At 47.9% G+C, this 23,985-nt stretch overlaps 1 protein-coding gene across 6 annotated transcripts in view; it reads right to left on the reverse strand.

Annotated features, from left to right (window-relative positions):
* LOC142566854 (organic cation transporter protein-like) overlaps positions 1–23,985 on the reverse strand; it is a 119,372-nt gene that overhangs the window by 89,605 nt on the left and 5,782 nt on the right. For 5 of the 6 annotated variants that reach the window (XM_075677760.1, XM_075677759.1, XM_075677758.1 and 2 more), the window contains exons 2-3: positions 7,315–7,543; positions 5,192–5,340 (exon numbers count right to left, since the gene is read on the reverse strand). In XM_075677760.1, the coding sequence (XP_075533875.1) occupies positions 5,192–5,340; positions 7,315–7,525 (360 nt within the window). In that variant the 5' untranslated portion in view covers positions 7,526–7,543. The remainder of the gene's footprint in view (positions 1–5,191; positions 5,341–7,314; positions 7,544–23,985) is intronic. The other variant, XM_075677757.1, reaches the window with a different exon arrangement.

Raw genomic sequence — 23,985 nt, forward strand, 5'->3', positions numbered from 1 at the left:
GCGTTCCATGGAGGAAGGGATGGCAAGCAAGATCCTGTACCTTGAGACTACCGGGTGGATCCGCCGTTAAATGAACCGTTCAGCACCCCTACCTACTGGAATCAAACGTTGCGTGAACTTCTGCTGACGGTCCAGTTTGTTGGAGCAAGAATGACGAAAAGGGAGACGAAGCGCTCTCGTGCTTCGCACCACGCACAACAGCAGCTACCCATGGAGACGCTCAATAAACCCCTTTTTATATGCGTCGGGAGGTTTGATTTCCTATATTATGCATGTAGGCTAGGCTCAATGCTTACGCGTATCAACAATTTGTGCCATTTCGGCATTGGCATTTGTTTACTTCTCACGGAAATGTACAGGTATCCTACAAGTTGTGATGAGGAACGCGGGAAAAAAGTGCCTGCACAGAATATTGACTGGTCCCACCTCCCGGTTCACTCAGTAGCACACAGGTTCATACATAATGGTGATGAAGCAAAAACCAGGCGATTACAAAATAGAAACTTGTTACAACGCAATAAATCAATGTCGCTATACAAGAAAGAAAGAGAAAAAATTTTGATGATAGGAAAGGTGGAGAGGTCGGCCTGAGGAGCCTGTGTCTGGCCTGCTACTCCGCACCTGGGGTAAAGTATTAGGGAGAGACAGGGGAAGACAGAGGGAGAAATGAAGTGACGATGCAAAACTACAGTGAATGTTAGTAGTCAGTCAAACGTGCAGTATATAGAAGCCGTGAACAGTTACTGAATATGCACATGTGCCGTCTGCAGTTTATTTCAGACTAAAATAGTTATACGGTGTTCTTATGTTCATACGCGCATGTGTTCTACATGCAAGGTACGCTCACGAGGCCTGCGAGCACAACATACATATACACGGTATCGGAACGACGTGCACGGGCGCTTTACATATAGGCACGCGTTGCACGGGCTATAAAAAAATCACTTGTTCGCGTTTTTCTATAGCATGACGCACAAGTACGAGAGTGTCCACTATTTTAATCGATGGCGTAACAAAAAATAGCCAAATTTCGTAGCAGCAAGGATCTTGCTGCCTATTCTTTTTTCTCTGTCACAGAAACGAAAAAGTGGGCTGAAAAACTGTCGTCCTGGTGTTCCACCTACGACAAAGTGAACACCTATACCGCACAAACGGCTAAGGTGGTCAAACGCCGGTGCGACCATTCGTAAACGCGCACCTGCATCTAGTCGTTGGTTTCGCGCACTTTATAAAATGTCCCCAAACAAAGTACCTTGGGAATAAATAATGTTTAAATAAACAGACGCAGGAATCGTATGCGCTGGCATGAAAACCGCTACTGCAATTTCTACATAAGGAGGACCTCCGCGCTCTTATTGAGATATTCAAATGGGGGGCCGCATGGCAAGCTATTCGAAAAAAAAAATAACGTGAAAGACTGCTCTAAATACGGCCAGGTTCTTGCGTGTACAATGTGGTGCTCTCTGCAGGGAAGCAAATCTGCATCTTATGCATAGTCTCTCCTACCGTGCAGCGCGAAACGATAACAATGGATGCGCGCGCAAATCCACGTTGTTGAAGATAGAGTTTTTAGCAAGAGATAAGCCCGGCGAGTAAACAGGCTTTCGTATTTCGTTGCTGACCCTGCAGCAGGGGCTTCTCTATTCTCGTCGCCGCCGCCACTAAAAAGGCTCAACAGTTTCTACTAACGGAGGCACCGAGGCAAAGCTAAGATGGCGAGGAGACATAAGCGCACGCTCCCGGTGAACGAGGAACCCGCAGTCGGAAGAGAAGGCCACTGCGCCGGGTCAAGAATTAAAAAAAAAATAGACGATGGGGTTTTACGTGCCAAAACCACTTTCTGGTTATGAGGCACGCCGCAGTGGAGGACTCAGGAAATTTTGACCACCTGGGGTTCCTTAACGTGCACCTAAATCCAAGAACGCGGTTGTTTTCGCATTTCGCCCACACCGAAATGCGCCCCGGTGGCCGGGATTCGATCCCGCGACCTCGTGCTCAGCAGCCCAACAGCATAGCCACTGAGCAACCACGGCGGCTTCCCAGGTCAAGAATTACCGTTTGACCCCGAGAGAGCGGGAAACGGGAGAAGCGCGCAAAGAGCGCGTTATCTCGGAGGCCGCGGGCGATAAGCGTGCGCATACATGTTTTTATGTCTACACGTACGCGACACGGGTCTTGCACGAGTGCCGGCGAGATGGACTCGTGAGTCAACTAAAATGAGATTTGAGCGGCTTTATTGGTACGTTTCCGGGGCCCCCGTGTCTGGGCTTTTGACCACGAGCAGTGGACATCTGGTGTAACATGGGAATAAAGGTCGTGCAGAAATGTGCGAAGAGGGCTGTTGAAGTCCCTCTTCATTTAAATTGTTACTTGTCGACGTTAAAGACACACTAAAGGCAAATAGTGAGACAAGCTAAAGTGGTATATTAGTGCTGGAGAATCTCTAAGGCGTCAATATTATCGCGAACAGAGCCTTAATATTCGAGAAATCGAGGTAAATGCAGGACATGATTAGAGACTCTCCCGGGACATGAAAGCACTTGTACGATGACGAAAGCACTCCTCAGTAAAATCCTGTCATTATTACTCAACCAGTCGGAGCAAAAAAAAAAAAACCGTATTATAACATGAAATGCTACTTGTTCAGTTCTCATTAATATTTAGAAAAAGAGAACTAATTGAAATTATGCTTGATAACAACGCGGGCGGTCGGAAAGTTTCGTTTTCGCTCGACTCTGTGCCGCTTGCGCTTTCGCGTTTCAGTCGGTTCGTTATCGCGTAGTGCTACACTGGCTTTGCTGGCTCGCGAAACTCGCACAAACTGCAAGTTGATGGCGTATGCAACGTCACCACTGCCCCGGTTGGGTGGCAGATGCAATTTTCTCGTAAACCAATTCTTTTCTTGGCACGAAACAAACATTGCGAGGTTTCTGGAATGGTATTTAAACAGTCCCTATCGACTTGCTATTTGCCTTTAGTGTCCTTTTAAGGAGGTTTTGGTCCCTGTAGGTGGCGCTGGCTACTACTCTGCTCTGAAATACCTGAGCTTCCAAGAGACACCAATATCTAAAGCAAAGGTTACAAAAAAAGAAAAGAAATTGGGCGCGTGTCTGTCGCGCTTCGCTGCGAATGACATCTCGGCGCGTAAGCATGGCGGTGCTACGTCAGCACACGGCACAGGCGTCAGTGGTGGCCTCGTGGCAATCACGATGCAGTGTAGTTTTATGTATATGTATGCTGCAGTCGCGGCCACGTTCGCAGACACATCACGACGAGCTCGGGTTGCCGAACGCATGATTGGAATTTGAGCACAAGATAAATTTATTGCACGGGATTTACGTAGGTGATTTATGTAAAATTGGAGACTCTTCGCCCGTGATTTTATTCTACAAACATGCCTCGTCCACGAAAATACAACATTCTCGACTGGATGTGCACATGGTGTCGAACGTGTAGCCAACGCGTCTTTCTTCTACATGCCCATTCGGACGTCGCGCATTGCCTGCTTCTTCTACCAGCGTCTTCTCCTGGTGGGAAAAATTGGCAGAATGCAACCAAGGTAGCGCTTACAAAATTAACTTTATTGGAATTAGTTAACAGGCAGTTGGACTGACCCTCAACTATTATGGTCCGATGCACTCACATTTTAGGCACTGAGACACTGCCGACAACTCTGCTGATTCTTTTTCTTTCTTTTTCACTTAGCGTAAGCGCGTCTCTGCGTGACACGCACTGAACTTGGTTGCAGCAATGACAACAATGCAAAGCGGACGCTCCGGCCAAGTCAGTGAAGCGCCTTCCGCTGCCGTCATTAGTACTGTGCGCACGTTTATTAACGTTGCCGATGAACGGTTGTGTGCAACTTGCTACAATAGCTTTTATACCTAAATAGCTTTTAGGTATATCTAAAGCCCACAGATCACTGATAAAGGAATGCGGGATATTCGACAGTTTTATTGCAGAAATCTGACGCTTTATAGTTCTATCAATATTTTAGGTGTTTCACATGAAAGCCGCAAACGCGCGACGGGCATGCAGTTACATCGTTATCGATTCTCAAGTCCATGCACTAAACGAATGATTCTTCTCAACCTTCTTGCAGCAGTTGAGCGTCGCTGCTTCCCGAATTCTCTTGATTCCAACTCATGGAGTCTTTGTGGTAGCTTTGCAAATTTTACGTGTTTATCCAAGCAGCTGCACAAGTTGGCTATTCTAGGTACGTGTACCACAGACTCTTGTGCCAAAAAATGTTCCTTGCACACAAGCCGCGGTTCTATTTCAATAAACTTTGGACGTATACACGGGCCCCCCTTTTTACGACTTAAATACTGCCTGAGAAAGGCCTTGCCAACAGAAACAAGAAACCGCCGTTATCGGAGAGGGAACAGCACAGTCGAAAGCAAACACAACAGCAAACTTGCGATGATCGAATGTGTAAAGATAATAGGAACATCATATCAAACACGAGCCATTTCTAAGCGAACACGAAATAAAAGAAATTTTAACGCCTCCGCAAAACGCCAGTTTTTAAAGGCAAAACAAATAATTTGTCCAGTGACGTGCTCACATTTTCTGCTCACATTTTCGGCCGGCTTCAGCGCGACGTTGGCGCAACTTTCTATTTTGTTTAGAGACAGGTTCTTCAAATATTTATTTGAGTCGCTGATTTATTGCTTCGTTAAATAAAAAAAATTAAATTATGGCGTTTTACGTGCCAAAACCACTTTCTGATTATGAGGCACTCCGTAGTGAAGGACTCCGGAAATTTTGACCACCTGGGGTTCTTTGACGTGCACCTACATCTAAGTACACGGGTGTTTGCGCATTTCGCCCCCATCGAAATGCGGCCGCCGTGGCCAGGATTCGATCCCGCGACCTCGTGCCCAGCAGCCCAGCACCATAGCCACTGAGCAACCACGGCGGGTTTGGTTAAATCATTCTTCATATCTTAATTTATTACATTCAGTTGATCAATCACATATTTAACTACTGGTTGATCGTGTATTGCTAAAGTAATACTCGCGAAATCGTGAAGGTGACAGAGGGCCTTGTTATAGCTTACAGCACGTCGTCCTTGAATTCGGCATAGCGGAGGGAAGGCGTGAGAGTCGGCACAAGACGCTTACACGAGCGCCCTCCGTTAGCTTCGCTTGTTGCAAATTACACGAGAAAAGCAAAATGTGTGACTTACGTCATTGGTCATCGTATTGGTATTGTCCCCTAAATCGTACTCCCAGCTGGAGCAGCGCACTGTTGAGTCGTTCAGAATGGAGACGGTGCCGTTGACCAGGACTTCGATCGAGTACGTGTCGCATTGACTGGGCATCGTCTTTTCATTCACTGTGGCAGGGAAACATGAAGACAACGAGGCTAAAGACATCGAACAATTCGGGCTATATTCAAGATGCACGCTCAGAAGTGCGTATTTGAAATGGGATGGGCTTCGTGTGAAGAGCGCATGGGCAAGGATCAGAATCGCTGACAATAACGTACGAACACTTATTTATTTAGAAGTTCGCTGCATTCCGTAAGATGCTTTCTTTCATTAAAACCCACTGATTAGGATCCATAAAGATTTAATGGCTTAACTAAGCCATGCACACTGAAGAGCGCGGCGCACCAAGCTGAAAGAGCCGCAATCAACAATGTTCCAGGCGCGTGGCTCTTAAATCGCACGTGCTCATTCGCGTCAACTTGCTTCTCATGCTAGTATAGTACAGCAGTGTTGTGTAGTAAACATTGAGAGAGAAGCTGTATTGAATGTCTATCCGTTGCCTTCTTTCATAAGTGCCACGGCGGCCGCATTTCGATGGGGGCGAAATGCGAAAACACCCGTGTGCTTAGATTTAGTTGCACGTTATAGAACCCCAGGTGGTCGAAATTTCCAGAGTCCTCCACTACGGCGTGCCTCATAACCAGAAAGTGGTTTTGGCACGTAAAACCCCATAATTCAATTCAATTTTTTCATAAGCAGCGTTGAAGTGGTAGGCATGGTTGTACTATATAAGCAGCTATATAATTGTGGTCGCTAAGAAGCACACTCGAACGAGGCCTCTGACAATGGAAAGAATACTGCGGAGAGCTCTGTACCGTAGTCGGTCGTACTTTGTAACCAGCACTCCGCTTTGTAAGTGCGTCGAGAGGAAAATGAACGCGTGTTGACTACAGGACCTGCATTTCCCTGAGACCCGCATTTCGGGCATCCTGCCTGTCTTTTCTTAACGATGAACTTTCACGCCGTGTAGAGGCTGGAAACAACTTTCAAAATAGGCGTCCCTACGCTGCAGTTCCTTGGCGCTCTGCACGTGGCAGGGAAGAGGGAAAATAAAGTGCAGCGAATCTTCACATACAGAGTAGCAGAGCAGCGCCAAGAGAAGGCGAACCCATCTGGTGTTTCCTATCCAACTGAAGGTTTCTTGCCACTTTGCTAATGTGGAGTTTAGAATTTTATCTTACAATATTGAATGGTCCCAGTAATTTCCACGATGAGTCTACACAGTGCATGCTTGCGCATGTTCAAAAATTTTACACCTTCGTGATTCGTAGATGACGTAGGCCCTCATCGGGGCGCATGAGCGCCCAACTGCTGGCACAAATAAAGTTGGCTCCAATGCAATCCAATCCTATACCTTCGTGCCTGCGAGAATTTATCTGATGGTTCTTACTAAATACCTTTTTGAATGCATCCTTCGATCACTCCCACAGTGATACGTCACCAAAGGTTGTGTTCACCACGCCAGTGCTTCGGTTCCTCATAACTCGCGAACTTCGTAACATTACCAGAAGAACCTTTAGTAAATTCTGGGGTTTTACGTGCCAAAACCACGATATGATTATGAGGCACGCCGTAGTAGGGGACTCCTGATTAATTTATACCACCAGGGGTTCGTCCTTTAACGTGCAGCCGATGCACGGCACAGCGGTGTTTTTGCATTTGGCCCCCATCGAAATGCGGCCGCCGCGGCCGGAATTCCATCCCGCAACCTCGGCCTTAGTAGCGTAACACCAAAGCCACTACGCCACGACGGCTGGTACCACAAGAACTCGCCAGTATGTGAACATGCTCTACTCAGTGTCAAGAAAGTATCAACCCACTATCTCTGTTCGTCTGCGGGTGGTGGCTCATCTAAATTTACCCCCACCACACACACCGAAAGGTGAACGCGAACGGAGGACAGACGCGGCGCTGACGCAGCAGCTGCAGACGCGGCTGAAGCACAGTGGCCTGATGACGGCATCGTCAACTGAGGCAGCGGGCGGGGGTCTTCCGCGGCAGAAGCAGCGAGAGGGCAAGCAGCGTGGTCGCCGCCGTACCGTGAGTTGGGGGTACAGCTTCCAGGAGCCACCGTTCCGTCGTCCAGTTCGCCAGCTGCGGGGGTCTGGCGCACCAGTGCCGCAGCGAGGGAGCCGTGAACGAGAGCGACATGGCGTAATAGGCTGCCGGGAAACCGCGGAAGAAGCAGAACACCAGCACCGGGTAGTGCCAGGGCCCCAGGTGCAGCAGGATGTCGTCGATCGTGCTCATGGTTATGGCGCTGCTGGGCTAGAAGAGATTGCAGCATTTAACGGCACTAACTTTTTTTACTGAACCGACTCTGTTAAACGCGCCTGAGAGCAGAGGCTGAAAGTTTTCATTTTTGCAGGGACCCGACCATCTTTCCGAACCCCATATATATATATATATATATATATATATATATATATATATATATATATATATATATATATAGTGTTTCCCAGTTAACTTGAACCATGGATCAAGATTTTAAATATACCCAAGGGCTCTAGAGAAATCGTACCGACTGCATAGTAGCCGTAGTCGTATGTACTTACGGCCAGTATTTTTTTCATCACGAAGTATTACTTACTCAATTAATTTTAGTTGGTGAACTTTTTAATTATTGCTTGGATCACAAACTTAGCAATTACAAAGTTGTGGGGCACCTCGAATAACCTTCGAATCAAGCATTTGTTTAGTGCTCAGCTTTGTCTGGTTGGTTTTTCCGAGAAAAAACAAAAGAGCGCGAAAAATCCAAAATACGAAATAGATACGCGGTCGCGCGCCGCTACTCAAGCGCTCCCAAGCGAATAGCCACGGATACAGGGCTTTACTAGCGGCGGCAGCTCGATACAGGGCTACACGGTATGTGATGGTCGCGACATCAAGAGAACACGCCGCTGACGCATTGATAAGCGTACCTGAGCCTTGTACGATCCGGCGATAAGAGAATGTAGCTGTATATCTTTCAATTGTTGCTTGTAGGCGCTTGAGTAGCGGCGTGCCCCCGGAGTGCGCATCTATTTCGTATTAACGCGATAGCGTTAAGGAGCTCGTGCCGCAGAAAAGCCGGTGTCGTCGGCGTCAGTGTCGGCGTCCGCGGCGTTGGCCGTGAGCGATAAATCACGGCAGGCACTTCATAAATAAAAAGCAACTTCCAAGATGGGCTGGGTGGGAATCGAACCAGGGTCTCCGGAGTGTGAGACGGAGACGCTACGACTCAGCCACGAGTTCGATGCTTCCAAGCGGTACAAACGCGCCTCTAGTGAATGCGGTGTTGCCTTCGAAACGAGCCGTGGAAAGTTATACTGCGGTGTATATCGGTAATTATGAACATGTAACTTACAGAAGTCGCAATTACACGAGTAGCGAAGTGCGTTTCCGCTGCATTTCTTCTGGGCTTTCCGCACACGCAGAGCCATCTTGCGGCAAACATAGAAGACCCCCTCCTCTCCATGTACGGCGCTGCCCGACAGATGGCGCGCCACGCGCGCATTGGAGCTGTACAAGGACCGGTGCGAGGCGGGTCGCGGCATGGACTCTCTCTCCCCTGACAACGCTTCGCCTTGCTCCCTCTGCAGAATCATGCGGCCTTCCTTTCTTTAGATCACTATCTGTCTATCTTTCGGCCCGTGCCGATCACGACGTTTGGCTGGCGTGCATCATTTCCCCCTCCGAGATACCGAGTTCTTTGGTTCGTTCCGCTTGCTCAGGCGCACGTTTCGTTGCTGCGCCGAACGCTGCGTTGCTCGACCATATGGCTCCACGCTCACCGCGTCCGATGCGGGGCGCCTCGTAAGTGATGGCTGCCCTGTAGCCCATTGTCTTACACCCCTTGGCGGATCGACAGGAACGCTGTCGCGTTCCACTGTTGAAGGCGAAGCTTAAGCGTCCTCCAATTTTTTCTCGTATTTCGAAGGGATTTAGTTTTTTCTTGAAAAAAACAACCAGGACCGCTTCAGCACGAAATAAATGCTTGATTCGGAGGTTATTTTAGGTGCCCTACAACATTGTAATTAATATGCTTGCGATTCAAGCAATAATAAGAAAGTTAACTAATTAAAAACAGTTAACTAATTAGTACTTCGTGATGAAAAATAAACTGGCTATAAGTACACACGACTGCCGCTACTATGCAGTCGGTACGATTTCTCTAGAGCTCTTGGTTTTTTTTAAAAATCTTGGTCCATGTTATCTGGGACACCCTCTATATACACTTCAGTGAACAATTCTTGAAGTGCAATTGTTATTAAATATTACACACACACACACCATATATATATATATATATATATATATATATATATATATATATATATATATATATATATATATATATATATATATATCATTATTAATAACAGTGGCGCTTGAAGAGTAGTTCACTGAAGTGACCACCTTATATAAGTGGTTACAAGACCTCAAAAGTAGGAGAGCATTCAATTTCACAGCCTCACTCCCCTCGCACTGCCAAGAGACTGGTCTCTCTCGGATGAGTCATACGACAAGCAGATTCAGTTAAACACGTTAGGAAAATGTTTGTGTTTTGTGCGTATTAGGTCACCCGAATACAAATCAACGAAAAAAAGAACACCATGTAACGCCTTCTGAAAGTGTTAATACATATAGATAAAACCAAGAAATATTTTCCTGACGACAGGACACTTGAGAAGATAAGACATAGCAGATATGAACATTACACACTATATAACAATTTCTCCACACAACTTATGACTAGAAATATTAGCACAAAGCAACGCGACTCCATAACCCCATAGTTTAATTACCTGTCAAAGCATGCTTATTGTCATTGCTTTTATTTATTTCCCGGTGGCGGAATAAAAAAAACTATAGTGTGATGAATTACCATGCGCACAAATAAACAACTATGCTAACAAATGAATCACTAAATAAGGCACAGCGGTATCTCAAAAGCGTGAAACGACACGAGAGAAAGTATAAACAGCGTTGATCACGGCATGGAGCAGCTGGCAGAGGATATGGCGAAGGAAAATTATGAAGGAAATGCACAGCATATAAGATGGGGTTTTGCATATAGCGCTGCCAAGCGTCTCTCCGTACTTAAAGGCCTCACTCTGCTTGCGGCGTTATGCACCGCCTTTTTGTTCCTTTGTACAGCTTTTTGCCTTGTTTCCTAAGCCAGTTGGTTTGCTAGAAGCTTGCCTCACTTCTCCGAAGCTTCCCTCACTGCCTCCTCAGCTCCTATTAGCGCCTGATAACGTTTGGCAAATGAAGGCCTCATGTATGCCTTATTGTAGATGGGGAAACTGCACATACTTTTTAATTAAATTGTGTGTTGTGTTGGTGTTGGGTTTAATGGCGCATAAGCAACTCAGGCTATCATGCGCCCAAACGCAAATTTAATTAAAGAAGTGATAAATTAATGGAAATGAAAGTGGATGAAAAAAGTTGCAGTTTCGCCAGAAACGCGAAACACCGATTGGGATAGGAAATTATTAGAGAGCTCTACGAAGTAAGGATAGCACTTTTATTGGCCGTCTAAACTTGGAAACACTCGCTTACTAACTGAATCAACAAGCTTAGTGTCAACGCACACATGGAAACATGACCACATCACGCTCGATGACCGCGGAAACTCGCTGTCATAACGCTGGCGTGAGCAAGCGCGGCAGCAGCAGCGAGCGAAGTGACCTGCGTGCTGTCTATCGCTTCAACGCAAAAAGCGGCGAGAAAAGAGCCCGCACAAAAGTACGAGCCGTCGGCAGATCGCCTTCAAGATATGGGACAGAATACGCAGTTGCTCGCGGAGGAGAAGCCGCCCCGATCGGTAGTTCGCCTTGCGCTCGTTCGCAAATACGCAGTGGCTGCCGGAGATCAACGCCGACCCCCTCCCAACCCCCACGGGCTTTCTCGCGACGCAAGACGGCGCATTTGCTCTTAGCCTTCCCACGCGCGCGTCAGATCGAGCCGCAATTTTTGGTTCTCGTCATATGCTTTCCGAAGCACATACAACATACTGCGTGCAGCGACGTTGTTATTGCCTTTCGACTTCATACGGAACATCACCGCGACGGCGATGGCAACAATGCGCCTGGAGTGGCCATATAATTCCTATTGCAATAAGCAATAAAAATAACTGGCCGCCGCTGGGGCGCGAACCCACACCTTCGCATTGTGCGTGCGATGCTCAGCATCCCCCGCGTGATGCAAAGACGGGGATTCGTGCCCCACCTGCGTCCTCGGCATCGCACGCCTAATGCGAAGGCGTGGGTTCGTGCCCCGCCTGCGGCTAGCTGTTTGTCATGCACTTTCATTTCCAATAATTTATCACTTCTTTAATTCAGTTAATCAGTACATGCGATTTCCTCTATGTTGTTATTGGTGTCTGTTGACTTCTTATGACATTACTAATAAAAATTGGGTCCTCGTTTTCATTTCTTCTCGCTCATTACTGCGGCAGGAGCATTGTCTGTAAAACTGGCGCCCTGGTCAGAGCTATGCCACAGCTCTCAAATTCCTTTTTCTGTCAAGACTTATCGCCACGGAACGTTCACGAAGGCGCACCGCTCCATTAGAACAACAGCGAACAATTTTATGACTCATTTTTCAGAAATCTAGACGATCTTCCAAGCATTGGTGCTGGTTAAGGTGGTATGGGTGAAAGGCCGTCGTTTAGAATCCTCCAAACTAGTGACTTGGAAATTGGTACCCGGGCGGCCACGTCCCGCACGCTAGAATGAGGCTTTGAGGCCATAAATGCTAGAACATCCGCCCGTAGGATAGGACTCAAATATGGAGTCCTACGCCGCTGTTTCTTGAAGCTGCCGGTTTGTCTCAGGTTTTCATCATTTCTGATGATAGTCGACGCGTTTGGTCTACCGCCACACTTCCATGACTGATATATATTTGCGGGCTTCTTCTTCTTGTCATTTGCAGCTCCCGAGGCAAGGATCGTTTTCACCTTTTGCTCATTAGAGAAAGACACGGCGATTGGGACGAAACAAAACGCACCTTTAAACGTTTGTACTGATGTTACCAATTCGCTTTTGTGGCGATAGGTCTTATGGCCAAAAAAAGAAGCATCCGTGCATTTTATCTACGTTAAGACAACAGCTATCACAGCTTGTTTAAACTAACACCAAACGCGACGTGCTACTTCGGCCGAGTCGCCGCAAATAAGGTCCTAGCTCGGTCATGATGTTTTACAGCGAAGCTGTATATGGCTAGCCGATTCGTCCGTCCGTCCGTCTCTTGCCTGTGCCGAAAGCTCCTCCGGCGCAACCCCATCCGAATGCACGAAAAAAAGTGAAATACACGCGCGCGATTGGCTGCGCCAGTAGCGACGTCGCGGTTCTCCGTCGTAGCCGAGCGGGCGCGCAGCAGCTTCTCTGCGCCTCCGACAAGCGTAGACGACGCGTCATATGTACACCTGAGGAGCAGGCAGCTTTCGAGCAGAACCTGGTACTACCTCGTCTACGCCGTCTTAATGCTACAGCCCGGGCACAAGAACAGGCTCGTGCAGGCGAGCGCAAGCAGCAACTGCGCACCAAGGATCCGGCAGCCTACCAAGCCGTCGTCTAATGAACCGTCGGGATTAATCCAGTGATGAACACCGGGACCGCACGTTTCAGTTTCGCTGGTTGACCGTCTTACGGAGTGCTTATTTGGGCAGGGATTTTTTTCGTTATTTCCTTCATTTCGTTCTGGCTCACTCAGAAGGAGCCTCTTTTAGGGCGCGGCTTTATGATGCGGGTGGGAGCACAGTCACGTGACATTCGCCATATTTCGCAGGGTTTATTTATCAGTCAGAAAAAAGTTTGTATGCAATTAGTACGTCGCTGAAAATACCGCAGTTAGACGTCCCTTGTCTGTGCCTACATATGCCTGATTGACATTTTGATAATTATGATAGTACGTCTTGAGTTAGATCATTAATTACAATTACCTTTTTAAATCTCAGTAACAAAAAAAATTACTGAAAGCTACTCCACTGTACTGGAAGTAATATGCACTAGGTTTTTTTCTGCGAGTAACGCATTGCTTTATTTAAATATATTGGTGCGTGATAGTTAATTGCGATGCCCTGTATATATTTATGACCTCTGCAAGCTAGTGACGATGTTTCCATCCCTAATAAATGTTGTAAATTATTAGAAATGTTTATTAAATGAGTCGTTAGCTTTGCTTACAGGAAAGAGAAGCGATACTTAGATACATATAATTCACGTGCATTTCACACGCCGTTGATAAAAGACTTTGCCGAAGGGGTCACTAAAGTCTAGAGGTTTTATTCAGGGTCAAAAAAGCGCGCCAACGATTTTCAACTGACGTGAACATACAGCAACATATTCATGCTCTAGGCATAAGCTATCCATACCTTTAGAAATAATTGTTAATTGGCTACCTCCTTCTCGTTAAAAATATAATAAGCTTTGTCCTCCATATATAGTCAAATATATTGTGTATGAGCATGGTGTTTACAGGGGAATGTAAAACAATGCTAAAGTGTGAAAATATGGATGAGGCAGCCACCGTTGATACTTCTTGTGCAATGGTTCTCCTATTGTTATGATTTACAGAAATAAAGCAAAGTACGAATTAATTAATATCCGTACACGTCCGCGCGAACAATGATGCCGTAATCTATTAGCCACAGTAAAGTTTCAAGTGAAAAGGTCGCGGCCAGTCAAAAGAAACCTCAAATGATGTGGGTGACAAAACTCTAGCAATGACGCGTTAGGCGGGAGGGGGGGGGGGCGAGGCTTTGGCATCGCAGGAGAGGCTTCGGCATACACGCAGGCGCGTCCTGCGCTGTGCGATACGATTTGTAAGGCGGTGAAACGTGTCGCCTGATAAAAACAAACAAGTACAAGTGTCAATACCCCCCTCTTAAAAAGCACCGACCCGATGCTGCAAACAAACGAAATTAATAAAGTAAAACACCCGTGGCAAAGCAAACAACAAAATAAGGAAGTTCGTCAGCGTGCGTAAAAGGGTTTAAGACGCACCACGTGGACCACTTCAGATCGTGCGCGGCGCCGCTACGAATGCGAAATGTCGTCTGGCACGACCTCATAGTCCTGTGCGCCAATACGTCGGATGACCTTGTAGGGTCCGAAATAGCGTCGCAATAATTTCTCACTCAGTCCTCGTCGGCGTATCCGGGTACAAGCCCAAACACGGTCGCAGGGTTGGTGCTCGACGTAGCGTCGTCGGAGGTTGTAGTGTCGGCTGTCGGTACGCTGCTGGTTCTTGATCCGTAGGCGGGCGAGCTGTCGGGCTTCTTCGGCGCTCTGGAGATAGGTAGCGACGTCAAGACTCTCTACATCAGTGACATCTGCCACCATGGCGTCGAGCGTCGTCGTCGGGTTTCTTCCGTGAACCAGCTTAAACGGCGGGAACTTTGCTATGGCAGCTGTCTTCTGCGGGTCAGGGCGGACTCTAGATTTGCTGATTAGGTGGCCTAGGAACAGAAGCTTATCATAAGCGAAGCGGCACTTTTCAGGCTTCAGAGTTAGCCCTGATGACTTGATGGCCTCTAATACTGCCGCAAGCCGCCTCAGGTGATGGTCGAAATTTCCGGCGAAGAAAACGACATCATCCAAGTAAACAAGACACGTTTGCCACTTCAATCCTGCTAACACCGTGTCCATGACGCGCTGAAACGTTGCACGCGCCGAGCACACTCCGAATGACATGGCCTTGAACTCGTAGAGGCCGTCTGGCGCGATGAAGGCGGTCTTTTCGCGATCTGTCTAGTCGACTTTTATTTGCTAGTAGCCAAACCTGAGGTCCATCGATGATCAGTATTTAGAGTTACAGAGCCGATCTAATGCGTCGTCTATCTGTGGGAGGTTTATACGTCCTTCTTCGTGATCTTGTGCAGTCGACGATAATCGATGCAGAAACGTAGGGTTCCGTCCTTTTTCTTCACCAAGGTTACAGGACATGCACGCGGGCTTTTCGACGGCTGAATGATGTCGTCGCGAAGCATTTCGTTAACTTGTTGCCTAACAGCGTCACGTTCTCGCGTCGAAACTCAGTAAGGGCTCTGACGAAGCAGTCGAGCGCACTCTTCGGTTATTCTCCGATGCTTTGCGACTGGTGTTTGTCGAATCTTCGATGACGTCGAATAACACTCTTTGTATCGTTGTAGAAGATTTCCTAATCGGTTGCTGCTTACTCATGGGGAGACTCGGATTTATGGCGAAGTCTGGTTCGAGAACTATGGTTGTCAGGGTAGATGCGGCAGAATCCAAGAGGACATACGCACTGCTGGTTTCCACAATTTCCTTGATGTACGCGATTGTCGTGCCTTTGTTCATGTGCTTGAACTCCTGGCTGAAGTTTGTCAGGAACATCTTCATTTTTTCTTCCGTGCAGTTCAGCGATCCCTCTTGCGACACGAATTTCACGGTCGAATAGTAGACGTTGGTCACCCACGACGACGCCTTCTACGTCAGCGGGTGTTTCAGTGCCGACGGAAATGGTAAAGCTGGAGCATCGTGGGATGCTCACTTGATCTTCGAGCACACTCAAGGCGTGGTGACCAAAAGAGCTCTCCGGCGGTAACGCTTTATCTTCCGACAGCGTTATCGATTTCGACTTCAGGTCGATGACTGCGCCGTGTTGGTTCAGGAAGTTCATGCCGAGAATGACGTCTCGTGAACACTGTTGGAGGATAACGAAGGTGGCAGGGTAAGTCCGGTCATGAATGGTTATTCTTGCCGTGCAGATTCCAGCCGGCGTGAGGCGGTGTCCTCCAGCGGTCCGAATTTGAGGGCCTTCCCATGCAGTTTTAACTTTCTTCAACTGCGTGGCGATGGGTCCACTCATGACGGAGTATTCGGCTCCTGTGTCCACTAAAGCGGTGACTGCGTGGCCGTCGAGAAGCACGTCGAGGTCGGTGGTTCTTTGTCTGGCATTGCAATTAGGTCTTGGCGTCGGATCACGGCTGCGTCGTGTTGAACTGAAGCTGGAACGTCGCGTCGTCAAGTCGTGTTTCGTCGGTGTAGTCTTGGCTTCTTGACTTCGTCGGGACGGCGGCGTGTCGTTATTATGTCGTCGAGATGGTCTCTTCGTCGTCTTCGTCGGCGGCGGAGGATATTCGTCAGTTCGACGAACAGCAACCGCACCTCCATCGGTTGCTGCTCTTAGTTTTCCGGATATGGGCTCGCTGACCGGCCCCGGGCTGGGCCAGTGTGTGGTCGGTGCTGCGGCGACAGGTAGCGGCCTGGTAACGGCGAACGGGACGGTTATCGAGAGTTCCACTGAGTGGCGGCTAAGTATTCGGCGATGTCACGTGCGCGCTCCCCAAGCTGTGGACGCGGCACCTTGACGGCGAACCCTCTTAGACCCAAGTCGCGGTATGAGCATCGGCGGTACACATGGTCGGCTTCTCCGCAGTGATAGCAGAGCGCGCGGTGGTCGGGCGGTCGCCAAATGTTCGTGTTCCTCGCGTAGCTACGCTGGGCGACGGGTGGACGTGCTGGCGGCGGCGGCGGTGGACGACGGAATTGGGGCGTTACAGGGCCCTGGCGCGGCCGCGGAGGGGGATCTTGACGGCGTGCGACGGCGGCGTAAGTGATCGCTTCCGGCTGGGGCTGTGATAATTGTGCTTGCTACTCAGGAACTCCAAGCGACCGCCGAACCTCTTGTTTCACGATGTCGCCGATCGAGGCCACTTGAAGCTGCGACGGAGGCAAGATCTTGCGCAGTTCTTCGCGCACAATGGCCGTGATGGTCTCTTGAAGGTCGTTGGAACTCAGTCCTTGGATGGCGCACTGCGGCGTGAGCACTTGTCGATCATGCTGCCGATTGCGCATTTCCAGAGTTTTCTCGATCGTCGATGCCTCTGCAGAAAACTCAGCTACGGTCTTGGCCGGGTTGCGAATCAGTCCTGCGAAAAGTTCTTGCTTGACGCCCCGCATCAGGAAGCGAACTTTTTTCTCCTCCGACAAAAGACGGACCATCTCCTCCGTGAAGATCGCTATGTCTCATTGGGAAGCTGTGCTCTGGTTTCCAGTAGCGCTTGGGCGCGCTGTTTACGCACGATGCTTGTGAATGTTTGCAGGAAGCCGGTTCGGAACGTGTCCCACGTCGTTAAGGTGGCTTCTCGATTCTCGAACCCCGTCTTGGCCGCATCTTCCACTGCGAAATAGAGAAGTCGCAGCTTGTCGTCTCTGTTCCAGCTGCTAAACGTAGCGACCCTCTCATACGTCTCCAGTCAGCTTTCCGGGTCCTTTAATGTGGAACCGCGGAACATCGGTGGCTCCCTGGGCTGCTGCAGAACTATTGCGGCCGCTGCGGCTGCCATTGGGGATGTCTTCTTGGTCGTCTCTGAACGATCTTCTTGGACGATTTTCTTGGTCGTCCCTTGTAGAAGTCCGTGTTCCGGGGTCAGCTGCTGCAGCCGGCGGCTTGCTCGATGTTCCGGGACGACGTTGGTGCTGTCTTTGCAGTCCGAGCTTGGATTACGGCTTGTCGGGGGTGTCCGGTACATGAACGTAAAGCACCTGCCCCAGATCTCACGCAGCAGTGACGGTAAAGAAGGCAGGAAAACTGTGATTAACGAAACTAGCGTTTTATTGGGCGAACTTGTGCCTTAAAAAGCAGGCTACACTCAAAGAGCAATGATAGCGGCGAACACACTCGGCGATCGTCGAAAATAACATCAGCGCGTCAAGCGCGTCGGCTTTTATACATCAGTCGTCGAACGTTCCAGAGTAATCGGTGCGACTCGCATGTCTACTACAAAGTTCTACATTATTCGCGTCGCGCACACATGCGATCAAATTACACAAGGTTCGGTCACAGACAGCGGATGGAAGCATCGATAACATTCCAGAAACTTCTGATACATGCAGGCGCGTCCTGCGCTCCACGATAACATTTGTTAGGCGGTGAAACGTGTCGCCCGATAAAGACAAACAAGTACACGTGTCTATATATAGGCAGTCAAAAGCGGCTCTTCAGCCGAGCCTTTGCTACGAGTCCCACAATCTACAAGCTTATACTTCTGTCCTGAAATGTGTACCTGCATATTTTGAAAGCATCAATCAAGTTACACCTTAAAAAGATTAAATTATGGCGTTTTAGGTGCCAAAATCACTTTCTGATTACGAGGCACGCCGCAGTGGAGGACTCTGGAAATTTCCGCCCCCTGGCGTTCTTTAACGTGCACCTAAATCTAAGTACACGGGTATTTTCGCCCCCATCGCAATGCGGCCGCCGTGGCCGGGATTCGATCCCGCGACCTCGTGCTCAGCAGCCCAGCACCATACATAGCCACTGAGCAACCTCGGCGGGATAAGTTACAACTTCCAGAGACATTAGGAATTGTTCATTTACCCCACCTCATCCCTCTCTTGGCTTTTTTTTTTTGAAGAATTTAAAGTCCCTCGTTTTCCGCACTTCTCAAATTTCAACAAATTAATTTCATATAAAGTTACCTAAGCGTACAGATGAAGTTGTTGAATTCTTGTATATGTTCGTTTGGAGAGCAATTCATTAGTTCAACATTACATATCCTTTTCATTCAGGTCTTCAAATAAAGTTTAAATATTACATGCCTCTAGTATCGTTTCGCCTCTTTCGCAGGCACTCTTTTTTTTCTGAGCGAAGATTTTAAGCCAGTTTCCGGCCGAAAAAAAATATTGCTTTTATGCCCCCCGTAGCTCGAGATTTTTCTCACACGTCTGACCTTAACGAGGAAAGTTTCTTTCACGGCTCGCTATCAGTAAAAGCACACGCACAGAAACGCGAAAAAAAATCCAATTAGGCACACGCCGCACAACACAAATGCAGCGTGATTACTCCGGCGCTCAGGCATAGGCGACGACTACGGCGGACTCCGGGGCCCGAGCCCCCTCCGAAGGTTTCCAGGGTGGGGGATGTCAGCCCCCCAACCGGCAATGCCGAGCTCCCTCCCCCCCCTAAAGAGTTCTATTGCCCACATCATTTGTGGCTAATAGCTTACTACATCATTGTTGATGCTCACGTGCACAGCTTTTAATTCATAGTTTCGCTTTATTTCTGCAAATCCGGACGATAAACGGACAAGCGCATTAGAAGCACCAGCGGCGGCTACCTCATCCGCATTTTTTAACTTCAACATTTTTTAACGCGATAGCGTCAAGGAGCTGGTGTAACAGAAAAGCCGGTGTTGTCGGCGTCGGTTGCGTTGGCCGTGAACGAAAACTGGCGGAAAGCAAGTCATAAATAAAAAAGCCATCAAGATGTGCTGGGTGCGAATCGAACCAGGGTCTCCGGCGTGTGAGACACTACCACTCAGCCATGAGAACGATGCTCAAAGCGGGACAAAAGCACCTCTAGTGAATGCGGTGCTGCCTTAGAAACGCGCCGTAGAAAGTTATACTGCGGTGTATATCGGTAATTATGAGCACGTAAATTACAGAAGTCGCAGTTAAACGCGTAGCGAAGTACGTTTCCGCTACATTTCTTCTGCGCTTGGCGCGTACGCAGAGCTATCTTGCGGTAAACACAGAAGACCCCCTCCTCGCAATGTACGGCGCTGCCCCGACAGCTGGCGCGCCACTCGCCCGCTTCTTGAGGACGATCCCATAGAGGCGTTAGCCCCATGATTGCGTCCACCTGCATGGCACATCGCGGCCCGGCTGTCCGTGCCGATCACGACGTTTGGCTCGCGTTCATCGTTTCTCCCTCCGAGACACCGAGTTCTTTGATTCGTTCCGCTTGCTCAGGCGCACGTTTCGTCTTTGTGTGACTCAAGAGCATGCCGAGCGAATGAGTGGGCGGTGCGAACGGAGTACGATAACGCTGTCGCGTTCCACTCTTGAAGGCGAAGCTTAAGCTTCCTCCAATTTTTTTTTTTTTTTATGATCACTGTGGACACCCTGCCCAAACACAATATATTTAAATATATACATGGGACCAAGTTTATTATATTTTTTCAAGAGAAGGAGGCAGCCAACTAGCAATTATTTGTAATATTATGGATATCTTAAGCCAAGAGCATGAATATGTTGCAGTAAGTTCGCCTTGCTTCAAATTGCTTTGCGTGCTTTTTTGATCCTGAAAAAAATATGCACACTTCAGTGGCCCCTTCGGCAGAGTATTTCATCAAGGGCGCGTGAAATGCACGTGAATGATGTGTGTTTCAGTAGTGATTGACTTTCCAGTGGGCACTGTTAACGGCTTACGGAACAAAGAACAACATAACCAGCACCAATGCTTGGAAGATCGTCTATATTTCTCGAATTGGGTCCTTACAGAAGCCGATGAGTCACTGGACGTTTTGAGCAACATCATGTGCACAGATGAAGCCAATTTCCACAAAAGCGCTCGGATAAATTTGCATAAGGCACACTATTGAAGTTACTGACCCGCCGTGGTTGCTCAGTGGCTATGGTGTTGGGCTGCTGAGCACGAGGTCGCGGGATCGAATCCCGGCCACGGCGGCCGCATTTCGATGGGGGCGAAATGCGAAAACACCCGTGTACTTAGATTTAGGTGCACGTTAAAGAACCCCAGGTGGTCAAAATTTCCGGAGACCTCCACTACGGCGTGCCTCATAATCAGAAAGTGGTTTTGGCACGTAAAACCCCAAATATTATTATTATTGAAGTTACTACAATGCACACTGGGCAAAGCGCAGTCGGCACCAGTACCAGTGGTCGTTCAATCTGGGGTGTGGAATTTACGCTGGTGCTATAATCAGTCCCATATTCTTCGATAACACACTGACTGGACATATTTACGTGGATGAAATCCTTGAAGGAATGGTAGATGAGTTTCTGACCGAAGTTCCGCTGCCACGTCTTCCACTTCTGTGACATCAGCAAGATGGATCACCAGTGTGCAGCAGCAGCCGAGCACGAAACTGGCTGGATGCGATTTTTCGTGTGCAATAGATTGGAGGGCACAGGTCTATAAATTGGCCGGCTAAGTCACCTGACCTCTCTCCACTCGATTTCTTTGTTTGGGGTTATGTGAAAGACCGTGCTTACATGATCGAGACGGACGTCACATTAGCTCAAGACAAGGATAACGGATGTCTGCCGTAGAACTCGAGCGTCGGTCAACAAGAAAGCCACTGACGATGGGATAAAACGGAGACAGTACTGCTTAGTAGCAGAAGGAGACCTATTCGAACACGTCCTCTAGGAGCTGGTGTTGAACGACGCTTACGAATTCATAGATAGTAAGGGCACACTAAAATCTGAGTTTTTTTTTTACAGGCGTCCCGATTGCCAATTCGGCTCATTTAGAAGTGGTTATTAACTTTCTTGAACGCATCGCTTTTGCCTTTTCTCAACGCGTGGGTCGCTTCCCGGTTTGGTTATTTCGCTTTTATTTTATGCCATGAAACTGTTTTTGCAGCACGTAACACTCTGATGAAAAATAAAACGGTCCCTTTAATTAGGCTTTACTGAAGCAAGTTTCTGGCGCCAAATATAGCTTCGCGCGTACTCTTTCGATGCGGTGCGAGCAAAGCTGGGGTTTTGAAACATTCAATGCCCATTACATTGCTTTTCCCATTTCGTGCGCGGTCAGAGTGGCGCTTCGGTGGCGTTATCAAGGGGCTGTTGTTATCAATCTGATCAGTCGGCCTTGAGAGACGGGTAATAAGAATGACGTAGAAATGAGAGGAAGGAACAGCTGCAAAGCCGCGAAACCTGCTGTTGGTGCTCCTTTCGTACAATTGTCAAGGTGATGCGCTGTCTTTTCGGGTTTGCGACAAGCAATGCAGTTGCTTTTAATCTGCTTATTTGAGGGCACTGCTTTATGATGCGGGTGAGAGCGCAGTCACGAGGTATTTTTCATATTTCTTGAGGTTCGTTTGCCAGTCGGGAAAATTGCACGCAATTAGTACGTCGCTGAAAAGACAGCAGTTAGATGTCATCTGGGGGTGCCTATAAATGCCTCATTGACACTTCGATAATTAGGACCGTACTTCTCGAATTAGATAATTGATTGCAATTGTTGAATTAAATTTCAAGAATGAGAGAATTACTGGCGGCTGCACCACTGTACTGGAAATAATATGCACGAGTTGTTCTTCGAGTAACGCAACTGCTTTTTTATGTCTTGGCACATGATAGCTGGGGCACCCTGTATAATTCACTCAGTAACCGAAATGAGGCCAAGTCGGTTTCACTGTAAAGCAGAATCAACAGCATCATGCGCTGAAGCACTTATACTTGGACTCACAGAAGAAAAAAAAAAGACGGAGAGAGGCTGCAGTTTCGCCGGAAAGGCGAAGCAGTATCAGTGATAGCGAAGTATACGACAATACACGAAGTAAGATTATACCACCGATAGACACCAGACTCTTGGTGGTGGGAAAGGACTCAAGCTGTGAAATTAAACTGTCTCCTACAATGAGGTCTAAATTCTGATATAAGGCTGTCATTTCAGTGAACTCTTCCAGGTCGCACAATATTTCTTAAATTGAAAGAAATATATATGTATCATGAGAAGCCAACAAAGACACCAATGAAAACATAGGGGGAATTGCTTGTACTTATTAATTGAATTTTCCAAAAATGATAAACTTATGACAATAAAAGTGGATGAAAAAGCAACTTGCTGCAGTTGGCGAACGATCCCACGTCTTCGCATTACGCATGCGATGCTCTAACTATTGAGCTACCGTGGTGCGGTTTCCCCATCCACAATCTTGGATATTTAAGCGCTACTACTAGAGCTAACCTTGGGAACGTCAAGAAGTGCCACCACTCACAAACCTTGGCGGCGGATGTGGAACATCCTTTCTGCCGCAGGCGTCACGGGTACGTGATCTTTCTGAGTGAAGGCAACTGGTAAGTAAACCCGCGCATGCTACCTGAAGGGATCAATGTTGCAGGGTTCGAGACGCTCGTTATGTAAGAACCTAAAGAAAGGGGGTTAACCGAGGGGCCCTATTTTTTCATGAATGTTGTAATGAGAAGCCAACAAAGACACCAAAGAAAACATAGAGGGAATTACTTGTACTTACAAATTGAATTAAAGAAAATGATAAGTTAATGGCAGTGAACGTGGATATATATATATATATATATATATATATATATATATATATATATATATATATGGGGTTCGGAAAGCTGTTGGGCCCCCCCTCCCTCCGGAAAAATTAAAGCTTTCTGCCTACGTCTAGAGGTACACATGTGCTAAATAAAAAAAATAAAAAAAAGAAATTCACCTGACTGCCATCTCACAAGCCTCCATCGCAGTGCTCTGAAATGCCCATCCGAGGGAAGAATTCTGCTTCCAACCTATACTGTGGCACTATGGCTTGACAGCTGTGACCATGGCAGTGACATAGGCACAGGAAACTTGCGTCACCTACCGTTTTACGCCCTATTCACGATCGCGGAATCCTAGAACAAGTCCCCCGAACCCCTTCGCCAATGTGGAGCAGCAGGCTAGAGGCACACCACTCAGGCCGACCTCTCCACATTTCTGCCATGAAATTGCTTTTCTCTCTCTGTATAGAATAAGGAATCTAAAAGAAAGAAACGAGAAAAGACTGTTTATACTGCTGTGAATATATGGGCTATCGGCGTAAAGTATGCGGGCTACATTTAGACAAATCTTTTAACTTTTATGCACTGAAGCTTGCCCTCCAGTGTCGAGATAAATTAGTAAGAATCTTAGTCCGGGAATCGCGATGACGATGGCCTGTTCCAGATTGTCGTCACTTCCTCTTGTGTTTCCATGCTACATGCAACATTACCTAC

This window comes from Dermacentor variabilis, unplaced genomic scaffold (genome assembly GCF_050947875.1).
Source record: "Dermacentor variabilis isolate Ectoservices unplaced genomic scaffold, ASM5094787v1 scaffold_13, whole genome shotgun sequence".
NCBI lineage: Eukaryota > Metazoa > Arthropoda > Arachnida > Ixodida > Ixodidae > Dermacentor > Dermacentor variabilis.